General features: G+C 40.7%; 2 protein-coding genes across 2 annotated transcripts in view; one reads left to right on the forward strand and one right to left on the reverse strand.

Annotated features, from left to right (window-relative positions):
* The first annotated feature begins 8,562 nt into the window (after window positions 1-8,562).
* LYRM1 (LYR motif containing 1) lies at window positions 8,563-19,359 on the forward strand. Its single transcript, XM_082490408.1, has 4 exons — window positions 8,563-8,702; window positions 15,937-16,095; window positions 17,153-17,245; window positions 18,872-19,359. The coding sequence occupies exons 2-4, from the start codon at window positions 15,937-15,939 to the stop codon at window positions 18,986-18,988; spliced, it is 369 nt and encodes a 122-aa protein (XP_082346534.1). The 5' UTR covers window positions 8,563-8,702; the 3' UTR covers window positions 18,989-19,359.
* A 6,119-nt stretch (window positions 19,360-25,478) lies between these two features.
* Window positions 25,479-25,968, reverse strand: part of DNAH3 (dynein axonemal heavy chain 3) — a gene marked incomplete at both ends in the record, with an annotated part of 62,027 nt that continues 61,537 nt past the window's right edge. Inside the window, one exon of the mRNA XM_082490812.1 lies at window positions 25,479-25,832. Coding sequence (XP_082346938.1) covers window positions 25,479-25,832 — 354 coding nt within the window. The remainder of the gene's footprint in view (window positions 25,833-25,968) is intronic.

The following is a 25,968-nucleotide window of genomic DNA, read 5'->3' on the forward strand; positions in this document are numbered from 1 at the left end:
GTGACCTGGGCTCTCCTGAGCACTGGTGCACAGAGGATCACACTGCAGAGCCAAAGCCGCTTTCGCCCTCGACACTCATCCTCAGCAGCTTTTCTGGGCGTAAAAGCTGATAAGATTTCTCACAAAAGGCAACTTTCCTTGCTTTTCTGTGGGGAATCAGCGAAGAATTAGTGATACCGTTTCCCTCTTCAGCAGGCAGAAACTGAGAGGATTAACTCTGCATGTGAGAGATTTTACTGTGCAGTTAAGAGTTTTATACTACAGCACCAAAGCACTTGGTGTGTAAGTGTTAAATGAAGCTTCGGTCAGCAAAGCCATCACATCATGGAAACTGCTTATTTCAAGTCATAACCTGCAATGAAACTTTCTCAGCAAAAGCACTCTGACTCCAGGACAACGGGCATGTTATGGGCTTTCATTAGCCCAGAAGACACCTCACCACATCCCTAACGAAGCGCTGCGCTAGCACCAGTCTGTCACACAGATCTGCTCCGCACCTCTACTACTGAAATACATTTATGCAAAGTTACTTAAGAGGAAGTCTAAAAGCAGGAAAGTCCTGCTGCAATTAGTTAAAATGAATTATTAGTTTGTCAGGCTTCCTGCAGTTCAAGCACCTTTCAGTGAACTACAGCTACATTATGATTTTAGGGACATACAGATGGGAACTTTGTCAATCTGTTCCAAACCAGGGTAACGAGCTACTTCTGATTAACCTCTCTTTGAGCTTTGGAATCAAACTGGAGTATTTAGAAATCTGATCAAAGTGGGTAAAGTTTGTCTCTACAGAACACACCTGTATCAGAGTAGAACCTAGTTTTACGGACGTGAAAAGGGACCGTGTAGAGTTTTGGCTGTCACTTGGCAGAAGGCTAAATGGCAGTCAGTGGGAAACCCAAGCAGTTACTAGCCTGACTACACATATGGTGGAAGTCTGAATACTTTGTCTCAAACAGGATATGGACTTCTTTGAGAAAGACCATACTGGAAAACCTTAACTCGTTTGGAAGGGAAGAGAGGGGCAAGTATTTAAAAAAAAAATATCCAAGTAACAATAGATTCAGGAACTGCTTCACCATATGTACAGTCCATAATGCTGGGGTAGCTCTCAGTGCCAAGAACCCAAACCTCTTCCCAGAAGGAGCCTTGCAGTTGCCAAAAAGCAGGCAAAAATCTCTTAAACAACTGCACCTCAAGGTGGTGTGCTGTCACTTCAAGTCCTGGGCTGGGACATCAAGGGGGATTTTTCCATTCAAGACTCTGGGCAGAAGAAACCTGCTTTCTGCACACTTGAAGAGCGCAACCTACTAAGACACAGGGCACGACAACACACTTCATGTTCAAACTGCAACAAGTAGTCTTAAAAAAAAAAAAATGGAATGTTTCAGATCTGTAGTTCACTATGCACAGCTAACTATGCAAGATTAGCTTAAGAAAAAATGAATAATAATAATAATAATAATAATGAATAATGTGAAAAATGACAGGGAAAGAGAGATTAAAGGCACTTTAGGACCTTTTCTGATGGAAGACCCATTCCTTAAGCAGCTTCTTCAGACGACATGCATCATCCTTGAATTCCTCCCTTTCTTTTACACTCTAACCACACAATACCTTACTTACCAATTACTTCTCATTGTCTTTTCTACTTGGTCCCATTAAAAAGTTTTAAATCCTTTCCTAATGTGCTTCATTCCTACTTTATAAGGTGGGTGGAATTATTTGTTTGGATTATTGTATTTTCACAGAGCAAACCCAAGTCCAGTTAGCTGAATAGCATATAATCTTAGAAGGGTGCCTTCAGGTGCTTCTCTAATGTAAATAAATTAATGAACTAATTCACACAGCAGCAGTACTTGTTTTCAGAAGTCTATTTAGGCTATGAGCAAGACAATGGGCAGAGGGAAAAGCAAGACAGCCAAACAACGTGGCTGTTCATGAACATGCCATCAGTTTTCAGCAAAGCTGAAACCAGAACCCTGACCAGATTTCATCCGATTCCCAACCTTGTACATACTTAGACGTGAACAAACTCGTTTCTTTCACTGCACATAATTCAAACCCTGGATGAGTTTGAATCCACCACTTTCAAAAAACAAAGATTCAGTCACTGAACAATTCACCTCCATCCGTTTAAAAAACTATCAATCTTCCCTCTCTCCACTGAGATCCTCATCAAAGGCCATACAACTCTCAAGGTCCACTACTTACAAAAAAGCAAATAACCATCTAATGAGGGTTTGTGGGTTTTTCTCCTTTAATGTGCAAAGGGTTGTAAAAGAATAATCCTTCGGTATTTTTCCAGGGTACAGTGTAACTTTTGCACAGCATGATAGACCTTTAGCACCTCAGTGTGTATGATGAATAATTAAAGCAGCACATGCCAGGGGAAGAGCTAGTCTGTGCTCAGACACAGCTGGTTCACATCTCTACAGCAAAACTGCAGATTATGGACCAACAGAAACCATGACCCTCAGATATTTGACACAGATGCATACTGCTGTAAGCATCTGAATGTAGCTGTGCTACAAATATTTACCTTACTCTCAGTCAATTCCATAAATTAATCTACAGAAAACTGCAACTATCCTGTAGCCAAACCCGAATAACTTTGAAAAACCACCTCAGTCTACAGTCCACTCTGCAATGGAAAAAAAACATTTACTTTTAAACTGAGCTAAGCGTGCACAGATTCTGTTTGCACTGAGTTTAGCTAGCAGACTTCACCCTGAAGCAGCTGAGGCACCTTCATACACTATGCTCAGCTGAATATAATTCAGGTAGATATCAAGTGATTTCTGTAATAATAAGATATCCTTTAAACTAACTGTAATAAGTGAATAACTTTATATTTCTTACTGCTCTCAACAATGAAGAAAACCACGCTAAGCACACAAAAGAAGTCCTTGCAGCAGCTCTGGTTAACCGTATCCCATGCCTAGCACATTTCAAAGCAGCTGTAAGAACCATGACCCGTACAGCCACCTAACAGGGCAGTGAAGGGACAAGTCTCAAGACAAGAGCCAGACCACCTCATAAGATCACTTCTGGCAGCAGATGCTCATAAGGAGTTTACAGAAGGCACGCTAGCCATGTCGGTAAGTGTAACATAGTTTACGGGCTGCCAGCCAAAAGAATCACTCATTTCATGCAGTTGTGTAGGAACTTCATTACCAGCTGACCACGTAAACATGGGAATCATATTTAAGTTATGTACAAAGAATTGTTCTAAGTGAAAGGACTGACATCTGAAAGTGCTTTAAGAGCATGCACTTGGATTTTTTAAACCGACTACAGTTTTTAAAGCAGAAAATACACAAAGCCACCTGCAGAGACCCTAGTTCTCTCTACTGATTCGAGTCCTGACTTCCCTATTACAGTGAATGACACTAATCCTTTACACTGTACAAAGGATGCTGCAGTATTTAGATGTTTACTGTATCAACAGCTTCAAAGGAGATCTTTTGACTACTTGAACTTAGGTCATCAGTTATAACAAAGACTCTCAGCTCTCCTTGAGAAATCTGGTGGCAGCTTCAACCAACACACACATTTTGTTAATAAGTTTTCACATATCCTTGATTTCACTTGATGTCCTATGTCTCACAAGAGAAGTAAGGTGTGTAGGTATCTACCTTGTGCCTCACGAGACAATCACTAACTCCAAGCACAGGTAACTGTGCTTGAAGCTGGTACACATCAGACCTTTGGCATTTCCAGACCGCCCATTTATGTGCTGATCCAGAGTACTCGAGGCTTTCTGTACAGACTCATCTGTAATGAAAATATTAAACAGTCAGCATATGACCAAAACCAAGTTCCAGGACATTTGTGTTTGTAAGTCTATTACTAAGCTACACACACCTCCCATAATCATAGGCATTAAGGTGACTTTTCTCCCTCCCTTTCAATTTTAAAACAAAAGGATAAGACTGACTGCATTAGATGTTTCAAAGTTGCAGAAGGAAAAGTTGTATTACACTAAAAAATTTCAGAGTAAGAACTAAAAACTGTCACTTTCTGCTAATGCATGGATGCAAAAATAAGAGTCTGGTATTTTTCAGGAGCACGCAAGCCTTTTGGTATAAAAAAACCCACACTTTTCACTAAATATGAAAAGCAAGACAACAAATAATTATGACTGCCTTTGGCGGTCTGACTTTCTGGGAATAACAAACTGCGACAAGGGGTCAGTAACAGCATTCTCACATTTTGCTAAGTAAGTTTTGTCTTTCACAAAACAGATGTCACAGACAGAAAAGCATTTATAACTATCCTTTCTGAGACACCAGAAGATTATACTAGCTCTCTCTCTTTACTGGAATCCTGTCTCACCACCTATGCTGTCATTGGTTTCTCTACAGTATTCCCACTTCTATAAAAAAAATCTTTAATATTTACAACTAAGTAGTCCCCTAACCATCACTCTTCTAGTAGTGAAATATTGCAATTATATAACCTTTACCTAAAATCCAGATTTTCTGCTTCCTTTTAAGACCCAGATCATTGGACTGGAGAGCTGTCCCCCAACACAAATGGATAAAATAGAGAAATAATGAGCCTAAACGGGTTCGTTCTCAGATCATCTTTTAGGCAAGCAGCTTTGATTCACTCTCTCTTCCCCTATTTGCTCTGTTTTGGTTAACACCGAGATCAGAACGCAAAAACATCACCAAACTCTCACACCAAAGCCACATGTCACAGGGAGAGTCTCCTTATGTCACCTTTAAATAATACTGGCATTGAGGGAAAGCAGAGCTCCCCTTCAGTTTGCCAACAACCCCTGGGACTCTCAGACTTGCTCAGCCACTGCCAGTTACTGATAGCTGAGCAGCTCCACAAAACCTTTTCATGAACGGTGAAGTCGTGGTACAAGTGAATGATGGGAGCAGGTCTGCAAGGCTTGGCTTCTCTCATCATTCCCTGGGAAGGCTTCAACCCAGATCTGTAATTACCTGACTCAAACTAGAGTTAAATAAGCTGGGGGGGGGGGGGGGGGCAGGGGAGAAAAAGAGATAGGTGACTGTTTCAAAAGACACACTTGAGACAACTTACTGTATAGAAGACACTGTTTAGCACAGTTTACTTGTGTCATATGTTTACAGGGGATAAATTGCAGGTGGCTTTTTACCAGAAGGCAACATTTGCCTTGAAATTACCATTGTTTCAAGTCAAGTTACTATGTCATTACTGCTGAATAACTTAGAGTCAAGTATACAATTAATCCATGTCACCAATGCAGATAATCTGCAAAACACTACAGCCATTGAATCTAGTATTTTTAAAAGGAGGAAGGAGGAAGAGACAAAAGAAGTTATTAGACTTCCAGTAACCAGAAGACAAAGCCCATTAGTCAGAGGCAAATAAAGGAAAGGAAGCCAGCAAGATAAGATGCAGACCCCTAGGGAGAAGCAACCAGAGAAAAGGAGCCCCAGTCAGGGAATTCTGATGAACGCTGTTAAGGGGGTTCCCTCTTATCTTCTTGTGACTACTAAGTCCCTCAAGTGTTTACAGATTGTTCTTTCAGTCTCCAAGAATTCTGACTACCAATCTTCAGCTCCTTCTTTATTTTTAAGAATGAGGACGAAAGAAAGGACTGTTTCTCTAACATCCCATGCCTTTATTTTTACAGTCTCTCCTTACTCAGAGCAGAGTTTTCCTGTTACAGTCACTACTACAGACCCATGTGCCATAATGGAACAATAACATTGTTTCTGCACCTTTCAAGTTCTTACAAACTGCCAAAACCCCATGACTACGTGTTCTATAGGGCTCCAAGGCTTTGCATTAAATTCATCAACACTTCCCCAGCACCAATAAAGAAAACAGACTGCTATGCTGCAGGACAATTCTGAGCAGTACTGAGGGACTCGCACTCCTACTGATTTGCAGCTGTGCATCTTTTTATATCCAAACCACCTTTACATCATTTTCTAACTCAAGGAAATGCATGTTTAGAAGAGTCATGTCTAACCCCCGTTCTTCCATACCCTTTCCACCTACTTTATATTGCCCTGCCCCAACACACATACACACATCATACAGGAGTTTTTCCTGTTCCTTAAGCTGAACCAAAGAAAGCAGCAGAACCAAGCCTCTTCCTCATCCACACACAAATTTGTCAGAACAAGTCCCTCTGGTCTTAGAATTCTGTCAAACTCTCTAGCAGCTCCTCTCGCTCAATATATACTTTAACTAATTTCAGTGACAATCTTCCAAAAGAGCTGGTTTCAGTTTCCTCTCAAAGCCACCCCTTCATCTGATCACCTTTTTTAAATACAATCCATGCTAAATGGAAGCAAGATATAATTATGAATGAATTTCCAAGATCAATAAATTATAAGAATTACTGACGCAAATCACTTTGAATTTGCTATGAACACAATGTTCAACTCCAAAATAAATCAAGGAACTGTGCAGAGAAGGCACCTAACCCAGCCTTAAAGATCCAGGAGCAGATTACAGAAAATATTGCAGGCTATCAGTCTCAAGATGAAAGCAATTTCAAAAGCATCACATTGAGCAGCCAAGTAGTATCAAAACTGTAAGATCCCCCTTAGGAGTTTTATAAAATTGTTTAAGAGTTATAATCATTCATACCTGCATAGAACTTGCTATTAGGAAATAATCAGAACTTTAGAAATCATTACAAGAGCTGCTACAAAGCCAGTTGTACTTTGTGAATCTGAACTAATTCAACACAGATCACAAGCTCTCCTTTTCCTGCTGATGTGCAGAAAATCTTTGCTTTAGACTGGGTGTTGCCTTTCATGTAAATAGCTATGAAGGTTTTCCACAGACCACTAACACACACCTGCGTGGGGAAAGTGTAAGATTTTGAAAACAAACTACAGAACCGACAAGAACATTAAAAGTCAGATCTCTTCACTTTCACATGCAGCCTTAACCAAGGGACCATGTTTCCTTTTCTGAGGACTATCTTTTACCAGGGAAACATGCAGCAGTGTTCAGATGTGCTTGAGAAACACCAGTACAGACATTCTCTCTTCCCACTGCTAGCCCAAATAAAACACTAATACCATAGTTATACATTAACTGTTTAACAAAGGGGCTCTTAAACAGATAATAAGAATGCATTTAGAAGAGATATCTTTTGGGGGAGAACAGTTGATCAAAAAGACAGAGCGTGCAGCCAAACTGCAACTACCAGCGAGGCCTGTCTGTAATTTTCAGAAAGGTAAGGCAGCTCCGTGTTTTCTGTTTGCATAGCTATGCCCCTTTTTCAGAGCACTTAACCTATTACCCCTTTAAATTATGCGGCAGACATTACCATTTAAAAAAGTTACCAGCTGTGGATCAATGCTGTATTCCGATACTTGGCATCAGACTGTTCAGTTATCAATGTAACGTTTTGAAGGACAGCATACCAGCAATGTTAACTATTTAAAAGATAATCAATGATTCTTTCCAGCAACCACAGCACTAATAGGAAAGGCATATTCTTTTTCAACCAATATTTGCTTGAAACACTGATTATGCAAGTTGCAATTTAAGTTATTACGAATAGCTTATTAGTACCACGATAGCCCCAAAGAGTAACAGCGATTAACGCAGATTGCAGGTTTCACAGGAAGGGTAAACACATTCAGGAAAGGGAGTGAAAGCTAAAGTAAGAAGAAAAGTGGGTGTGCAAAGGTGGTATGTTCAAATTACAAAAACTATCTTGGAAATAAATTGCTCTACATTTTACCTCTCTGCTTTTTTACTAAAAACACCATGAATACACCCCTTCTCGCGTTACACGTGTAAAGGCTGGGCACGAAGAGTACCCGAACAAAGCGGCCGATCCCCTCAGCCCCGGAGGGGACGCGGTTCTGCACGCAGAGAGGTGGCTCGTCAAGAAACGTTTTAGGATCCTGCAGATGGCACACACCAAAATAATAATAATAAAAAAAAAAATAATTAAGAAAACTACCGCGAAGTGACCCAGCACCGTTACTTCGGGCACAGGCGTTAGAGACGGGCGGGCTGGGCTCGGCGTCTGCCCAGCCAGCCGCTGCACCGGCCTGCACGGAGCGAGACCCCGCAAGCACCCCCCGGAGAAGCGCCCGGCCGGGACCGCCCCGCGCCGCGCCGCCGCCGGGGGAGGCTGCGGCTCCCGGTCGGGCTCGCCGGTACCGGCGGGCCGTCCCGGCGGCTGCCAGCCCCGGGGTCGGGCGGGCTGCGGCTCAGGGGGAGGAGGGCGGGGGGGGCGCCGTGAGGGGGCGGCGGCGGCGCGTGGCCCCCAGCGCCCAACCGGCCCTGGTGGGGGCTGAGGGGCAGAGCGGCGGCCCCCGCCACCGCCGAGGCTGCCGGCCGAGCCCCGCCGCCCGCGCCGCCGGCCGAGCCAAGCCGAGCCGAGCCCCGAGCCCCGCGCCGCTCCCGCCGCCGCCGTTCCCCCCGCCCGCAGCCCGGCGCGGACGGGAAGAGACACGGTCCAATTCACTCACCTCCGCGGCTCCCTGCGAGGCTGCCTCCCCCTCCCTGCATCACTTCCGGGGGTGAGAGTCAGCTGGCAGCGGCGGCGTCGCCGCGCCGTGACGTACAGCGACGTACGCGGCGACGCCGCACGCACGGTGCGGGCAGGGGAGGGCAACGGGGCACCGCCTCCTTCGCCCACCGGAGTGGGGGGACCGGGCTTAGCGGGGCGGAACCACCGCACGAAGGTGGGGAGCGGGGTCCCAGCGCGCTCCTTCCCGAAGGTAAAGCGAGGGGGTGGAGGGTGGACGAGCCGACGTGCGGGGAAGAAGGGGGGAGGGAGAGGCCGGAGGTTTGGAGAGTTAGCCAGTCCCCACGCCCCCCACTTCACGCGTTGGTTCCGCCCGGTTGCGGGGGCAGCGCCGCCCCGGCCGCCAGGGGGCAGAAGGGCGCCCGCGCCTGCAGCGCCCCCTGGCGGCCGGGCGGCTCCGGGCAAGGGTGGGGGCGGCCAGCGCCATCTTAGCACCGGCACCACCCCCGTGCGGTGCTGACGACAAGCAATCTCCACAGCCACCCTGCGTCCATCCACATTGCCACTGCCTGCCCTGAGCTGCATGGCTGTGGCCTTTGCTGGGGTAGGCCTGACCCCCAGAGGGAGGAATGGGATGGCCTCACTGCCCAGCCAGTCCCCGTGCCTGCCTGATGACACCGGTGGCTGCAGGAATAGCTGTGGGATGGCCCAGGAGGTGTGGAGAAGGTCCTGTGTGTAATGAGTCCTGAACCTCTCACCTGGGCCTGCAGTTGCTGCTGACTTGGAGCTCTTGTTGGGGGGTGTCCTTCTGTCCTGTCACTGCCAGGCCGGAGGGCTCTCTCCCCATAGAGACTGAGAGACGACTGTGGGACAGAGAGAGTGGCACTTCCCCCGGCCCTGTGTTCCTCTGCCCTTGTGCTGTCAGAGGGGCAGGAGGCCCCAAAAACCGATCCATACGCCATTCAGCAGAATCTAGTGCAAGCACTGTGTGAGGCTTTGTTGAATTTGAATGGGATTTATACACTTGATTTCCAAAAAACGAAATCCTTTTTTCAAAATACGTCCTGCTATAGTTCTCAAATTGTGACTAAAAATCTTATCTATCAATGTCCTGGGACTGGAGCAGTTGGAAACTGAAGCAGAGGGTTCATGAAAGGAGTGTTGTTACTAAATGCCCACAGACCAAAGTAGGAAAGGGGGTAGGGAGGATTGTTTCTCTGCTAGGATTAATATTTATACCTGTTCTCAAGTTTGGGAGTGGTTCCAATGCTGAGAAATATTTCTATGCACGCATTCAGGTGCATTTGGCTCGAAGCCAAGGTATGAATAAGGTGCATAAATCCATACTGGGTTTTGTGTCCATGTTGCTTCTATATTATATAAGTAAGGCCATCCAAGGATAGCTGAGACTTCATTTTCCCTGCTAAATTTGTTGTACTGCATTAAAACCTCTTTCTCTGCTTGTGACTAATAGACAACTAAACACAAAGGAGGAGAAAATGGTTCTAAATGTATGAAAGCATGAGTGAAAGGGTTGCACGAGTTCATATTGCTTTCAAGCTTACCTGGACACTGCATGCTTTTCAGGAGAAAGCTAAGAAATATGTAAAGCAATTATTTTTGTTTCCTCCTCTACGCTGTCTAAGTCAGCATTTCTGTTCTTCCTGAGGCTACCACGGCACGGGAGGCACTCCCAGAGCAAGAGTCTGTATGTCCTACTAAAACCAGATAATGCCTTGACCACCTCAGAAGATGAAAACTCTGTGATCAAAAGGGACTAGTTAAGAGTTTCCACTTTCATTTATTCAAATGAAGAGAATGATGTAGAATCCTAATTTTCTACAATTTCACTTATCTGAAATTACATGGGAACACCAGTGATAAAATCCAAGTCCTTGCTTTTACTATTTAATTATAGTCTCTTTGCATGAAGTTTCCTTTTTCTGACCAAAAGACCGCTCCGTATGTACATGAAAGCTTAAAAGAGATCAAGTTCAGTCAGAAATCTGAGGCACGAATGGAATAGCAGAGTTCCCATCCCAGCTGATAAACAGTGGAAGTACAAAACTTAGGCTGCTTCAGAGGTGTTCTTCAGGGTTTCAGATCAGTTTGCCAGCAGAAAGATACTGGGATGACAAAACCTAAAACCATATGAAAGTCACCTTGCTTTCAGGTATCGTTATTGAATAACGGTTTAGTAACTTGGTTCTTTTTCACCAAATCTGCAGAGATTTATGACTGCAGCTTGTAGATGGAAACAGAAATACTTGGAGTCAAATTAATTCTTGATGGAAATGTCTTAGAATTTACAGGCTTGAGTCACTGGTAGAAATGAGGATGTAACGCCATCATGGAAGAATATGATTGTTCATTTTAGTTTGTTTTTCATCATGTGGAGATGGAATATTTTAGCTGTGATTGAAATTTTGCTATGATTTGGTTTTGGCTGAATCTTAAAAAAAAAGGTATGAATGTTCAATCAAGACTGAAAATCAAATTAAGTTTTCACTTTGTTAGGTACCTGCTGCATCCACGTGTGGTCGATGTTTGCAGTGTACTAGCTGTCACAGGCCACTAAGTCATTGATTTGAGTGAAAGAAGATAAAATGACTTTGTGGAAACTGGATTTTGAAATTTCATATCACTGGAAGGCACGTGACCTGCCCAGCAATCACAGGAATCTGTGGCCCCCTCTCTTCTTTCCGTGCCACAGGAACTCATTGTTTCAGTTGTTGTCCCTCAAGGAAATGACAGGCCAAATTCATTGTTACCTTAAGAACCGCAGACTCATTTTGGCAGACTTGCACGTAAGATGAATATAGATTACTGAGCTCCAGTTGCTGTGGATAGCTGTGAAAGGAATGATTGATTATCTGTTGCATTAGCAGCAGGAAAGAGACTGCAGGTCACTCTTTAGCTAAGTGGTCTAATTTAGCTCTTAAAAGAAAAAAAGCCAGGTATGCACAGTTTTTTGCATCTCTTTAAATAAGTGGTAGCCAAAGAGTATGTTTGAAAATATGAGATAGAGATTGCCATACAGGCTGAAGCTGATGATGTTCCATATTGTAATGTTGATATGCTCTGCTTTTGAATTATGTCATTTATTTCTGTAACAGAAATGTGATCATAGCTTGATTCAGAAGGCAATCAGCCCAGTGGTTTGTCATTGTGTCTTTAGGACTCCTTGCCAGTAGCAAACCAGCTGTCAAATAGAAGTTGTGTTACTCCTAAATAAAACATTTTACATCTGAGAAGTTCAAAGCTGCTTTTTCAAATTATTTCATGCAGAGTTCTGTTCCCCACCACCTCCTCCCCTGAGCAAATATGGTTTCAGCATCAGCACTAAGTGTGTGTTACTAATGCATGCCCTAGTTAGCTGGGATGTAAAAGAAGAGGTCTATTGTTTTAAAATACCCTTTTTTCTTCCCTCATGGGCTATGACTTTCACCCTTTCTTTCCTAAAATCCTCTATGTACTCGCTACTGGCAGATATTATGCTTAAAGTGAGTAGCTAATGCTTGACTTGAAAAGAAAGGATGAAATAAAATAGACTTACAACTTCAGCAAAGGAGCTGTGCAGACAGGAGGAGAGTGCTGGACACGCATTCTTAGCCAAGCATCCCTTGCTGGGAAGCAGCTGTAATTTAGCTGCTCATATGTAAGTAGTAAGTCCCCGTGCAGCTCACCCTCTGTCCTAACTTTGCTTTGACTGCACTATTGGGGTCACTTTGCAGTACAGTTGACAGATTTCTTTTCTTATTTTTATATAAACTTTAACTTTAAATTTTAAACAAACCTGCAAATAGCAAAAGACGACTGGTATTTCACTGATTATTCAGATTATTGAACTTCTGTGTCAGCCATCTAAAAATCCAAAGGAATGTGTATTTGATTTCTAAAAAACCCCCGTGTTATTACATTTTATAGTCTAAAGGATTATTTGTTTTAATTAACAATGAAAAAAGTTTGCATCTTCATCATGCAGTAACTCATTAACTGCTCAGGCCTCCTTTGCAAGTTTGGATACAATGGGATATTACATGTGCTTGATCTGCATGTTGATAACAGGGGTTTGCATGTAGATCAAAAGAACGATACAACCCTGCATTGTCAGAACTCTGCCACGGCATCCAGCAAATGCGTATTTGGAAGGCAATGCTTGGCTTCCCTCCAAAGGCTTAATTCTAACAATCAGCTCAAAACCAGCCTGCAACCTACCACTTTTCCCATTGATAGGTTTGTGCCTACAGACCTTCCTTTGACCTCCCGGTTTATTTTGTTGCAGTAAACACCTGAAATTTGCTCAGCTAATACAATAGCCCTGTACTTTTTGACAAAAACACCTGTGGTTAACCTCTGTGGGCTACATTCTGCAATGAAATGAAGGGTAGTAGAAGTTAAACAATGGGTGTGACTACCACAAGATGAGTGTTAGTGGGAAAGTGGTGTAACATCCACTTAGCATTCCAGAGATGTGAAATATAATTATGACTTAAATGCCAAAGATGTAAATTGCAAGATGAGTAATTACAAGGACATGAAAGCCTCCCTTATCTTCTTTTCTGTCCCACTCAGAATTATTTTGCACACCCACAAAACTAATAGAAGTAGCATCACTTGATGAAATTACACCTGATACATGGCTTGTACCGTCACTGTCGGTGTGGGCTCTGTTCATACTGAAGGAAAAAACTCCAATCTCATTTACAACATTTTAAGTTGGAAGCAATTTTGCTCTCAGTGGAATTATTCCTTACTTACACTCCCACTCAGATCAGAATCTGACCCAGGCTTTGAATTTTGTCCTATTTGCTCTCATTCTTTCCCGTGATAGATGGGGGTCCTCTTATCATTGAAGGGCTCCTCACACCTTCATTTATGTATCTTTGCAGAAATGGTTTACAAGCAGGTCTGTAATGTTAGAAATTGTTGACTAAAATAAGCCACAGGAGCAGCTGGTTGCTAAGTATATATGAAAAGCTGCTTAATGCCTTTTACATCATATAGCATATGTCAAAGGAGAGCAATAATGCAGCCCATACCTAGATGAGGGGCTACACAGTTCTCTATCAATTTCAACACCAAGAAATTAAAGAAAGAAAAAATCAGTTCTAGGTGGGGGAGAGGAAGCAACTAGTGGGTGAAAAAATAATTGTTGGTTCTAAACTTTTAAACAAAATCTTTATGAACAGATTTTTAGTATGTTTAAAATCCAAAAGCAACAGGTGTGATTGCAGCTCTGAGCAAAGGGCACTGTCCCAAGTTCTGGCCTTGGAAATTGTCCGATGCATAGATCAGAATTTAAGCCTGTATTTTAAACATTTTTTCCTCTGACGTTATTCCTCCTATTTTCTTTATGGATTACATGAAAACCTAAGCTGAAAGTTTCTAGTGCAGTACTACCTTTTATTAGCTGTCAGCAGGGAACAAAGAGTATTACCAGCTCTACCAGAGGTGACACCTTCAAATAAAAGTAGAGGAGTGAGGCCAGGAGGGGCTCTAGGTGAGGACGTGATTTGGGACTCAGCTTGCGCCAGGTCAGCTCTTGTAATTGAACTGTTTATTTTCTATACAAAATATGCACTCAACAGAGGGAAGCAATGATTTTTCAGATACATGTATACGCGTAGCTTTGTGTATGACTAATTTTATTGCTTGAAATGGAGCTGTAGAGTTGATAAAGTGAAACATTTATTCCCAAGTGTTTGACGAGCTGGGACTACCTAGCTGTTTCATTGTGGATATTTGTTTCCTAGAAATACCATAACCATTTATTAGAAATACTTTCTGCTGGATAGCAAGAATCGCTTTTATATCTGGGGAGAAAATATATGATTGGTTAAACATTTTAAAATACAAATAGCAAAATAAAAATGCTCTCTCTTAATAATCAGAGAAAATCAGTTTTATGTCTGTACTTCTTAAGATTCCTAACAGAGTTCATGAAACAAAAAGTCTTTAGGTCATCACAACACTTAAGACAAAAAATACTAGGATTTAATAGTTTGGGATTTTTTATCAAAAAGAACTACAGGCCAAATCCTGTCTTCAGGTTAGCATCTGTAACTGACTTTGGTGAGGAAAATAAAATGTGACTATCTGAAGCCACAGTAGGACAGTACTGAAATAGTAGTGAAGGTCACCAGCTGTGGTGGATGCAGCCACTGGAGAACTGTATGGCCTGAGAAGACTTCGGTGCAAAACTCTCTTCTGCTCTCCACAATAATAGGAATTGCCACAGACTGCAAGGAGATGAGTGATAGCCACACTGCCAAACATTCCGCAGTAATTTGGGTGCATGCATTAGGAAGCAGCTTTTCCTGTCACCGAGGGAGAGAGCGCTCCCTCCAGAGGCCCGTTCAGGCTGTCTAAATTGCCCCGCTGCAAATTGTCCTCCGGAGGAGCTATTCCCAACACACAAGTCTGATTTCAGGGTCGATTTAGCCACAGCAACTAGAGCTCCAGGTTGGCAAATGGATCCTGAAACAGTCAGATAATGTCCTGTTCCTGACACTTGTTCTTCATTGCATCCATATACTTACTTTGCAGTGCTGCTGCATCTTCCTTTTGAACAGTAAGATACCTTCAACAGTTGCAGCGTCCCTAAAGCAGAAGTCATTGTTTCTGCGAATCTAATCCATGTCAGAAGAGCTGTTATTCCAGTAGTGGATTTCTCCCGGGGATATTTGTGGTCTGACGTGAAATGGTGGCACCACGCACATGACAAAATACTCATTTACATAGAATAAGAATAGGATTTCATTCTCGATTTCTGACAAAGATTCTTATCGCACCTGGAGACTGATTCAGTGGGCTCAGCAGATACAGAGTGCTCTGAAAATCAAGACATTCAGGACTTTCCTAAATCCATAGTTAGTCTGCCTCTCCTGCAGTGCTTAGATAAAATAGCTTTCATCACCTTTTCATCACATCTAAATCCAGCTGAATCATTACTACATACTGTAGTGGTATCACAAATAAGCTTCTCAGCCTCTGAAACCTACACTGTTTTTCAGCAATATCGTGGTGGTTTTATCGTGTATTTTATTCACAGATTTCAAGATGCTTTGCAAAGATAGGGTCATTATTGGTACGACAATTTCACAGGAAGGGGGATGCTCAGAGTTTCGGTGACTTGCCCAATATATGTTGCAAAATAGCAGTGAAACACAACCCAGGCATTCTTGTACAACACTTGTGATTCAGCAAAGCGCTAAGCCAAGTGCTTAACTTTGAGCAAGAGCTCAAGTTGTTTGAATGGAGACAGATTTAAGTATCAGTTTAAATACTTTGCTGGACTGGGTCTTCAGCTTTCAACAGCTAATTATTGTTTGGAGCTATTTCATTTTTTTTCATATAGCTAGGCATATCTTTAGATGGTAGAAATATTTTTTAAATAATTCCATTGCATGGAAAACTATACTGCTTGCTGGCCTTTTAGCAACTCAAATGTTCATGCATATGTTTGGGGGTTTGTTGTTTTTTAGATGACACCAGTTACTCGACAAGAAGTTCTTGGCCTTTACCGCAAGATATTCCGAATAGCCAAAAAATGGCAATCAGCATCAGGACAGATAGAAGAAACTATTCAAGAGAAAGAGTACATTAAAAATGAAGCCAAAACATTATTCCGAAAAAACAAAAATGTGAGTGTCCTTACAGTTTTGAATTTCTGAATGATTGTCCTCTTGCTCTTTGCACTGTCTCAGTGATTGGACGCTAAGATATGAATATAAGACCTGATTTCCCAAAATTTCATTCACCTTAAGTGCTGGTGTATTCGGGTTCTAGTTTAAAATTCACCACTGAAATAATAATAATAAAACTCCAACTGTTTCAGCTCTTCATTAACTGCTGTAGAAGTCTAAAAGGCTTAGAGCTTTCACTAAAAAAATGCCAAGAAAAAATTAAATTCCAAAGATACTGCCTATGTAATTGAAACAGCTTTTGATCTTTTAGAAAGCTAGCTAAGTGTATCATTACCCATGCAATGGCAAACAGAGCTCAGTAGCTTCTTACACTTCTTTTTTTCTTTTCAAAGCAACAACTATTGGCACTTCTTTTTAAAGAAGCACTTTCATTTTTTTCTTAAGGACGAAATTTCAAACCCCTTTTGAAAGGGGCGATACAGACTCCATGGTAATCAAAGGTGCTTCTTGTAATTCAAGATCATAATACTCATTTATATCCCATTTTGGTCTGGGACTATATTCAGGTAATGCAAAAATCAAAAAATGAATTTAAGTTACAATTTACACCACATATCTGACTTCAAAGGGAGTTTCTGGATAAGAAGCTAACAGAATGTAGGACCAAGGAGTCTCTTCTCTTTCTCCTCTAGCTACCTTGCAGAGTGATGAATGGGTGAGTGTTTTTTGGTTTTTTTCACAGATGTATTAGTAGTTTACATGTGTATTGTCTTTTTTCAGAGAAAATACCATGTTTGGGTAAAAACCTCCTTCTATAGCCTCAGTCGTGACAGCCTCTGAGCCTTAATATCCAGTGCCATCAAGCCCAGAACTGTTGAGTCAAGGCAAATACTAATGTTACCTTTTATGGATGTGAAAAATAACAATCATTGTATTCTTGGGATTGCCAAAAAAAAGCTAAAGAAAGTCATGTGGCTGTACATCATTTATGCTTGAGCTTCCAATTGCTAGTTGTTATACTTGTACAAAGTACAAATTGTTTGTATGATCTTAGGTAATGGATCCAAAGTTGATTAAGCAGTGTATAGAAGAATGTGAGGCAAGAATAGAAATTGGACTTCACTATAACATCCCCTACCCAAGACCTGTGAGTATAAATCTAGTCCCAAAGTCTTCAACTATTCACACTTAGCTCTCACTGGACAATAAAACCATAAGTTCACATCACCTTCACCACACTGCATAAGCCGGTATTTAAATGCTATGCTAAATCAGAGCCAAATAAGCCAAATGTATATTGAAATGTTTTCCATCTATCTTATTTCACTGTAAATTGGCTAATTTCTTCTCAAAATAAGGAGTCAAAACCCAAATGGAATTGCATGAGCTAAACTTCCAAGGCCTGCAAATATTTAGGCAGTCTTGACCAACCAATGAGTCACACTATGTAGAAAAAGAGAGTAATGGAAGTCAAATGAGAGAATACAAATACTCAAACCAGGACAATCTGCCATAGATATAATAATTTTTGTAGCCTACATTAATGGTAACTGTTCCTTCAGTCATAGATCATGTCTTATAAAGCACCTGCCTATGTTGCCACTTCTTTTCCCCTCTTCCTAGAGAAAAACACATCCAAGATTACCAAAATGCTGGAAATTGCAGCAGTGTCTTCTATTGCACCATTCAATATAGTTTCCTCACTGCCTAGTCACTTCTGTCTGTAGTACTTTATGCTGCCTCCCATAGAGACTTCCTCTAGTTTACATTTTCACATCTATAGTTTCCTTATCAAGGTGGTCATGGTCAAAATTGAATTGTATCTTCATCACATACTTGCCTAGAGTATGGTCACTGTTAGCATCTGTTTCACATATAGCTTTTTCTTTTTCTCCAGTATACAGAATAACGATGCACATCTGGCAAGCAGTGCTCCTAGAAATGGGCTTAAAATGTATACTCTTCAGTGGCTTTGAAATCCCAAAGGATCAGTTGTAGATCAGCGCTCTCGGATGAACTGGATGATCGTTATTTTTCAGATTGTAGAAATCTCTAGTGCTGCTTTAGTCAGTGCTTTTACTACTATTTGGACCTAAACAGCTATCTTACAGGATGATGGCCTCAGCAACAATAACATCTGACTACTAACACCTACATTTTCAGTCACTTAGGGGGGATACAGCTGCACGACTCCCACTAACAGTCTTACAAAATATAAAGACTTTGTCAATCAAAGGAAGAGCCTGTCACCTATTGCTCCTTCTGCTTATGCAGTCAATGACATTGATTGATCATTTTAATATGGTATATACAATAATGACATTAAGAAGGCAGTCTTTCAATACATACAGTTTGGGATTATTTTGTGACTTACTGGGTAGGTATGAATAAAGCACACAGTGCTTTAAGACATCTACTCAGGAATTTTAGGGTTTTCTAGGTCTTACTGTTCTGGAACATTGTCAGCAGTCCTATTTCAAAAAAGTATTTTATCATTACAGTCTGATATCTAGCTACAAAACAAGGTTACTAAAGCCTAAAATATATAGGATTTTAATAAACACAACATTTGGGGCCTGAAAGTTACACCACTTACCACTCTTCAGAGAGCACTCCTCCTAGAAATCTAATAACCTGGTTTGAGACAGTAGAGTTGCCCTCTCCAGAATGTGAAGAAATTATTTAAAACTCAGTGACACCTAGTCTGTATATATGCCTTCTTTTCCATGTAGCTTCTTAATTTGCACCTAACTGGTGGGATTTTCTTTTCCAGATCCACCTGCCTCCTATGGGTCTTGCCCATAGACAAGGCCGAATGTTGCGTCACCAGGAAAAGTTAAGGAAGATTTCTAAGCCAATATACCTGAAATCCCATGATGAAGTTTCATAACCCATCATTTCAGATGTGATGTGTAATCACATCATTTAAGATGTGGACTGTGATCCAGGTGATTTGTGTGCACAACTGTGAATTAAGCTCTTTTGGTCACTTGCTTACAAATTTGCTGAGGCCAAAAAGCTAACCGATACCTCGCACATGATGGATGTTTGATCCAGTATTTATTACATTTCAACCACTGACTCATCAATAAAAGTAACACTTTTCAAGGAGTGAGGTGTGATATGAAGATTACTTTGACAGTACAAATTACAGCAGGTTTTCAAACTCAATCAGTAGCAGGGTTCTCTGGTGGTTTGAGGATTATATATGCTCAATTGTGATTCAAGGCAGTGCCTTGTGTAAGGGTCAGGAAAAATCAAGAAAGTCCAGGAGAATCAAGCAGACACAGTGCTTCCAGAGTTTCTGAATGCAAGTGGGAATACGGTGACCGCATCATGCAGCTGCACTCCTTCCTTTCCTGTCCCTGCTCTGCTCGTTGTCCCTGGAGAAACATTCCAGTTTCACAGTATCCTTATGGTGAAGTACTTTTTCTAAACGGAGAGTAGTGAAGAGACATCAGAAATGCCACCACTCCTTCTTTTTCCTTTTTGCAAACTGCAGAGGAGTAGCCTAAAGCCTCTATGTCAGCTTCCCCCTCCCGCTTCCTTTGGAGAGGGTGTGGATGTGAAATGTACGTTACACAACTCAAGGATAAAACATTCCACTGTTGGGTTCCTCAGGTTCCCATGTATGGACTGACTGAAAACTTTCTCTTCAGAGTATCACTATAGGAGCAAGCTTAAGATGCTTTGGGTGTCTTCACTGTGCATTTTTACATGGTTAGCTTCTCAACATAATCCGTGCATTGGCTTTCTCAACAGTTATTTTAGTGTTAGGCTTTAACTCTTACATTATGGACAGAACTCCAACTTTGTTAAAACAAAATACAACTATCTCTTCAGTCTCTTAAATTTGAGGAGTATTTCTGTTTTGCAGGTGCCTCACGAATGGAAGTGAAATGAAATTAATTTCCCCCCTCACTGGGTGTTCACAAATTCTCTTCAGGAAAGTTACTGGAGCCTTATGTCCTTCAGACTAGAAGTACCAATGAGACCAAGCTGTGGACAAGAGCCACACTGTACTGGGAGAGTACATAAGCACAGTCCACAGCTGCTTTAACAATAGAGGTATAAGAGGGTATATCACTGCTGTGATAAGCAGTGATGTATTCCAGCCAGAAGTTAATGGTGGAAAAAACCAAACTTGAAAAATGCAATGTATATTATTTCCTGTTAAAGTCAGCAAAACCAATGAAATCTTATTTTCTGAGCTCTCCAACTCATCCTAAACTCTCCAATACCTAACAGACAATGGCAAAGAAATATTCTTGTCTACCTGAAAAATAAGTTAAAACTAGTCTTGTGCAGAACAGAATGACAGTTCCTCCCCCAAGAATGTACTTGTAAGAGTGAAAAAAATACAAGCGGATGAGAAAGTACAAGGAAACAATGAGAAGACCGAGTCAGCATGACAGGTACTGGCTAGCCCAATTTCTCACTACCCTTTATGGCCCAAGTCCCCAAAGGTATTTATTCCCATATAATTATTTCCTGGGAATGCCTCATGTGGGAAGTAACATGTAAAATACCATTGTTCTGCCTGTCAGTGGGAGCTGTGCAAATTTACTGCTGCCAGGAAGACGCAAGACAAAACTACTTTAGCCTAGGAAAAGGGAGATGGAATAAAGACAGTAAAAACTAACATGATTATACATATTGCTTAATCCTTCATTGAAAGAATTCTGAATACAGTCTTTTCTTATCCTCATTCTGGTAACACCAGTGTAGAGATGCGTCAAATGAGCCAAACCAAAATGTGTAGAGACAAGGATTTTAAATGGAAGTTTAGGCTCCTTCTTTGTCATTAAACTATCATTTGAATCTTTTTAATTGTTAAAATTCATGTAGCTAATGAAGGTACTGCTGCTGTGACTCATCAGGTGAATAAACGGCTATGTAAATGAACAGTCTAAATTCACTGTCTGTGTTGTAGTCACAACCCTTTCCTGACCACACACTGTAAGATGTAGATTATTTCAAAAGAACATCCCTAAAATTATATACACCAAGTTGAAATAACAATATGATTTTATTTCTGAAGGGAAATATAAATATGCAATTTTTAAAAGGCTCAAGTAGCCTTAAGTAACTCAAATGAGTATCCACTTGCTTAACTGAAAAGCAAGTAAGTTGAGCTGCAGTAACAGCATCATGTTATTTGAGATGCTTTAATTTTTCAAAGTAAGTGTTTGAAAAATTATTAACTAGTGCCTGACCCTCATTACTTTGCAGCACCAGAAGGCAAAGACTGAAATTTGTTAAAACTTGAGGCTGTTCAGCTAAAGGAAGGATTAGATCAGCTCTTTTGTCAAGTCTGGAGAGCAAAATCCTTCTTTAACAGCTTAAGTTCAACTCTGTATGGAAAAGAGAATCTGCCTTAAAGACAGTCCTTTGTTTTTGGAGTCAAACTGGCAAACTACCATTTTGAGGGAGTTTCATTGAAAAAAATTTCATCTGCAGCTCAGTCCAGCGGGTAAGCAGACGTCTCAACTGGTACTCATTGTATGAAATTCCAAGGACAGTATAACTTCTGTCAAGAAGTATCCCAACGATAGTACAATATGTCATTCCTACACATCAATTTTACTTGCAAAAAGATGTTATCCTAAAATGCCTCTGAGTTCTCAAGAGTTTGTAATGCACTGGATTCAATCAGTCAGCGTACACTCTGTCCTGTACTTCCTCAACTTTCTCTTACTCCCCTTCCACTCAATACTGTCTCTTTTCAATTTATCATACTAGTCAGGAGATGCTTTAGAAGAATTTAGAATAAAAAGATGACATTATTTTTTATTCTTTAGAAATAGAAATCCTGAGTCAGTTGCATGAACTCTCTTGCAAGCTAACCAGTAGGCAATGCAGTAGTAATTTGTTGACATGATATTTGGGCCTTGAATATCTTAGTAACGCCTCCTCTCTGGAAATCCTATCCCTAACTCCATCATTAGTAAGGTTGTAATTTATTAAGCCATGCACTTATGAAACCAAATTTAACACTAACATTAGCAAGCACACAATCATTTAAGAAGACGGACTCAGCACCTGCTCACTGAATGTACCCCCTCAGTGTTGTCTAGGGGTGAGGAAACACTCATTAATTTGCAGCAGTGACCCAATCTATTCCAAGGCAAGTATCACAGAACTGAAAACAGGTTAAAATGGATTAAGTTAAGTTATCTTATCTGCCTTCGTACTAATACATGTAAGTTAGTTCTTGTAATACCTTTTAGATCTGGAGAAAATAAGGCACTCTTTTGGGGCCCTACTAGGTATCCATCAGAAATTATATCAGTTACATTCATCTTTTATCCACAGACAGAAAGGTCCCTTATTTGATCATACCTATAAATTCATTTTCAAGAATGGCAATTACAGGAGAGACCTGTGTCTTTCACTAATTTTTCTAATCCTATTCAACAAAACATTCTAGCTTATAGGAACTCAGAACAATTCGGGGCCTTTGTATCGTCTTTTGCTTTTTCATTGTTTAATTTTCCCTTTAACTGCCCAACAGTGTTAAAATCAACAGAGATAGTACTTTCTGTTTCTGAAATGGATTTTTGTACAGACGAGATAAGAGAAAGGTTTTAATCTCCTAAGAAAATGTACTAACCATATCTGTCTTACAGCATCCCTTGCTGAAAATATGTCTCTGCAATTTCTAAGGAAAAAATATCCCTTGCTGCGTAATGTCTGCATACTGCATTTTTTTCCATCTGCTTTGAGTTACTAGCGCTGTGAATCTACCATTTGCAGTAATTAGAGGTGTTTTTGTGGTTTGTTTAATGAGAGCTTCTAATTAAGAAGTGGAAATACTAAACCTGTAGCAATACTAGCATTACAAGGCACTTCATTTGTCCAAAAATTTTTCACATTTTTATCATGTCCAACTAACAGCTGAGATACCTTTTTCTTTTTTTTTAGTGCATCTCAGCCAGGAAAGGTTGTGAATTCTAATGTTTAGCCAGCTTATCATTCTTCAGGAAGGTCTAGACAATGCTCAGGAAATAAGGTTGGGAAGCTCATTTCAGAGAACCACAGAAAAATATCTCTAAGACAGATATCCTTCAACAGTAAATTCCATTACTTTTTCTCTAATAGTAAGGGCAGCCCAGGAAATCACGTACTTCAGTAATAATCAAGTAAAGCAACTCAGCCATGCCTGATCCCTGGCAAAGGGGGACATAGCAACCAGCAGATGCACAACCTCTCTTTCATAGACTTCTCTCTTGTCTCTATATTTTGGTCACATCTACCAAAGCTAGAAATACGTCTTTAATTACATTCTAAGAGATGCCTTCATCTCAAATCTAAACATTAACACAGAAACATTTAGAAAATCAACGCAGTAACAAGGACATTGCACACAATGCAGTAGCAAAGCCACTATATATTCACAAGAACCACAACTGTGCCATCTAATAAACTATTCATTAGTGTTTGTTCACAAAAAGGCATTAACAAGAAACCCACTTGGCAAGCTATCCCACAGTATTTTCCAACAGTTTAAAAGTAATTTATATCCATAAAATGTAATTTATATCCATAAAACGTAATTTAGCTAGCATATACTAATGAATCTGGCTTTTAATTTAAAATGGTTTGATTTAGAGGACGGTGTTTGCAAGACTAGCATTATCTGCAGAAGGATGGAAAAACTCAATCCTCAAATTTCAACTTCTCTTAATTTTAGTGTTTTAAGAATGCTTACTCTATTGTTGCCCCAGCTTCCCTTTCAGCAGTGCCTCAGCAGCAACACGTAAGCAGTCACCAGTCACGTACATGCATAAGCTCAAATCTAAATAGAAAGATCCTTTTGAGAGCAGCAGCTGAACTGATCCGTCCCTAAGGAAGGATCCAACAGCCAGGTCCAGCCTCTTTGGCCTGCATGCAAAGCATCTATAAGAGGAGGGTCATGACTGGTTTGTTATCACTGATGCCACAGTGACCTAATAAATGATCTGAATTGTTGAAGTGATAACCACAACAATTAGACGCAGCCATTCAAAAATGTACAACATACCTGTAACATTTTTTGCTTACCTGTATGTTACCATTCTTGAAAGTTAGTATTTTATGAATATCTATATAAACCAAACCAGAGGTTAATAAAACAATAACAAACACTGTTTTCACCTATAACAGCTAAGCACAACACAACAGATAAATCCTATGACAAGAACCATATGTTTTAATGAGTTGTAGCAGCATCCTTTAATGATTGTAGCAGGATACTGGGAATTGCTGGATTATAGCTGCATCTCTGAGTTTGTGAGGCCTCAAGCAAATCATTAAAATGCTGCAATTTGGGCAATGAAAAGAAACACATGACCCCACATTAGTGAGCATTTATGCAGTGGGTTTTTTTGTTTTGTTTTGTTTTTTAATTTTTGCCTTGATCTTTGTGCTTCTCTTGTACTGTGTACACAACAAATCTAATGATCCATCTTTAGTACCTTCTTAGCATGCTGTGGGGATTAGATAATGACTGCACAGCTCTTTGAAGATGTTAAGGCTATTTTATTTTTAATTAATGGTTGCAAGCTACTTTGAGCTTCTCTGATGAAAGGGCTTAAACAAGTACAAAATTTCAGGTGGTTATTAGTCCAACACGCAAGAGGACAAGATATGGAAGTAAAATGAGACTATGGAAGAAAGGAAACAGCTCCATTTATCAGGCATTTGGGATACCTAGGTAAATAACACTGAAATAAAAAAAGTTTAAAAATGATGAGACAAGCGTACTGCTCTGAGAAATGGCAGGCTCCCAATGCATGTGCTGTCTAGAAGTTTTCTATGGACATTCTGAGGTACATCTTCAAGGAGTGTAAGTTACTGTAGTTTTATTAATACAGCTCTGGCAGCTCATGCTAACTGAGGATTGGTTTCACATGTTGACAACAGACTATTCTCATCTCCTCCCTCCTCGCCTTACATACTCCTGGGACACCAAAGTGGCAGGCAAATCCACAGAGTCTTATTTGCCAGAGTTATGGATTAGATTCCCATTAAAATCAGCAGTAAAACTCTTTGGGCCCAATTTAATAAATAAAAAAAAGTGCCCTATAGTAGCAGCTAGGTGGTAATATTAGGATTTCACAAGAATTGTAATAATGTGAGTAGCACGCAGTTTGATATGACTTCTGTTCATTGTGATACATTGCAAGATAAAGCACAGGCCTTTGAGATAAGTTTCTGTTTGTAGTGTTCTTTTTTCACTCACTCTTGCTCAGTGGCTCATAATGGCTAAAACCCAAAGGAACTAGAGAGGCGCTTTGAAGTCAGCAGGAAATCCCAACAAAAAAAAAAAAAATTGCAGCCATTGGGGAATAAAATATATCTTTTAATAACAAAATACGAGTATTTTGACTTGCATACTCTCAGTCATCTAACTGGCATAGCGCTGCCACACCTCGATTTATCCAGTGTTTCTGGGGCTTGTCTGAAGGGAGTTCAATTGAGAGAACATAGTTGGTTGAGTGGCCAGTAGTGGACAAGACACCTCTTCTCGCACTTGTCTTGTATACAGGGCATGAGTAGATGTTCATATGAAGAAACCTGGAACTTTCTCCAGGTTTCAGCCAAATTATGGGCAAAGAATCATAAAGGATTTTTGGAAGTGATTCTCCAATTACCAAAGATTCTCTATCCCATCGTGCACCTTCCAAAAAAAGGCCTCTCACATAAGCCCCATCTTCTGGCATTTTCTCCATCGTGTGCTCCTGTTTCATCACCTAGAATGATTAAACCATTGCTTGATGTTATTTTTACCTGGAGTATATTAAATCCTATAAGTGATAGTCTGAAATTATTCCTTTAAATAAAATTTCTTTTCACTTGAAAACTCTATTCCTTGCTGACCTGTAACAT

This window comes from Vanellus vanellus (genome assembly GCF_965231255.1).
Source record: "Vanellus vanellus genome assembly, chromosome: 14".
Taxonomy (NCBI): Eukaryota; Metazoa; Chordata; class Aves; order Charadriiformes; family Charadriidae; genus Vanellus; species Vanellus vanellus.

Coding starts and splice junctions, on each gene's coding strand:
- LYRM1 (XM_082490408.1), top strand. CDS start 15,937: ATGACACCAGTTACTCGACAAGAAGTTCTTGGCCTTTACCGCAAGATA. Junction 16,096..17,152: donor TATTCCGAAAAAACAAAAAT/GTGAGTGTCCTT, acceptor GTATGATCTTAG/GTAATGGATCCAAAGTTGAT. Junction 17,246..18,871: donor ACATCCCCTACCCAAGACCT/GTGAGTATAAAT, acceptor TTTCTTTTCCAG/ATCCACCTGCCTCCTATGGG.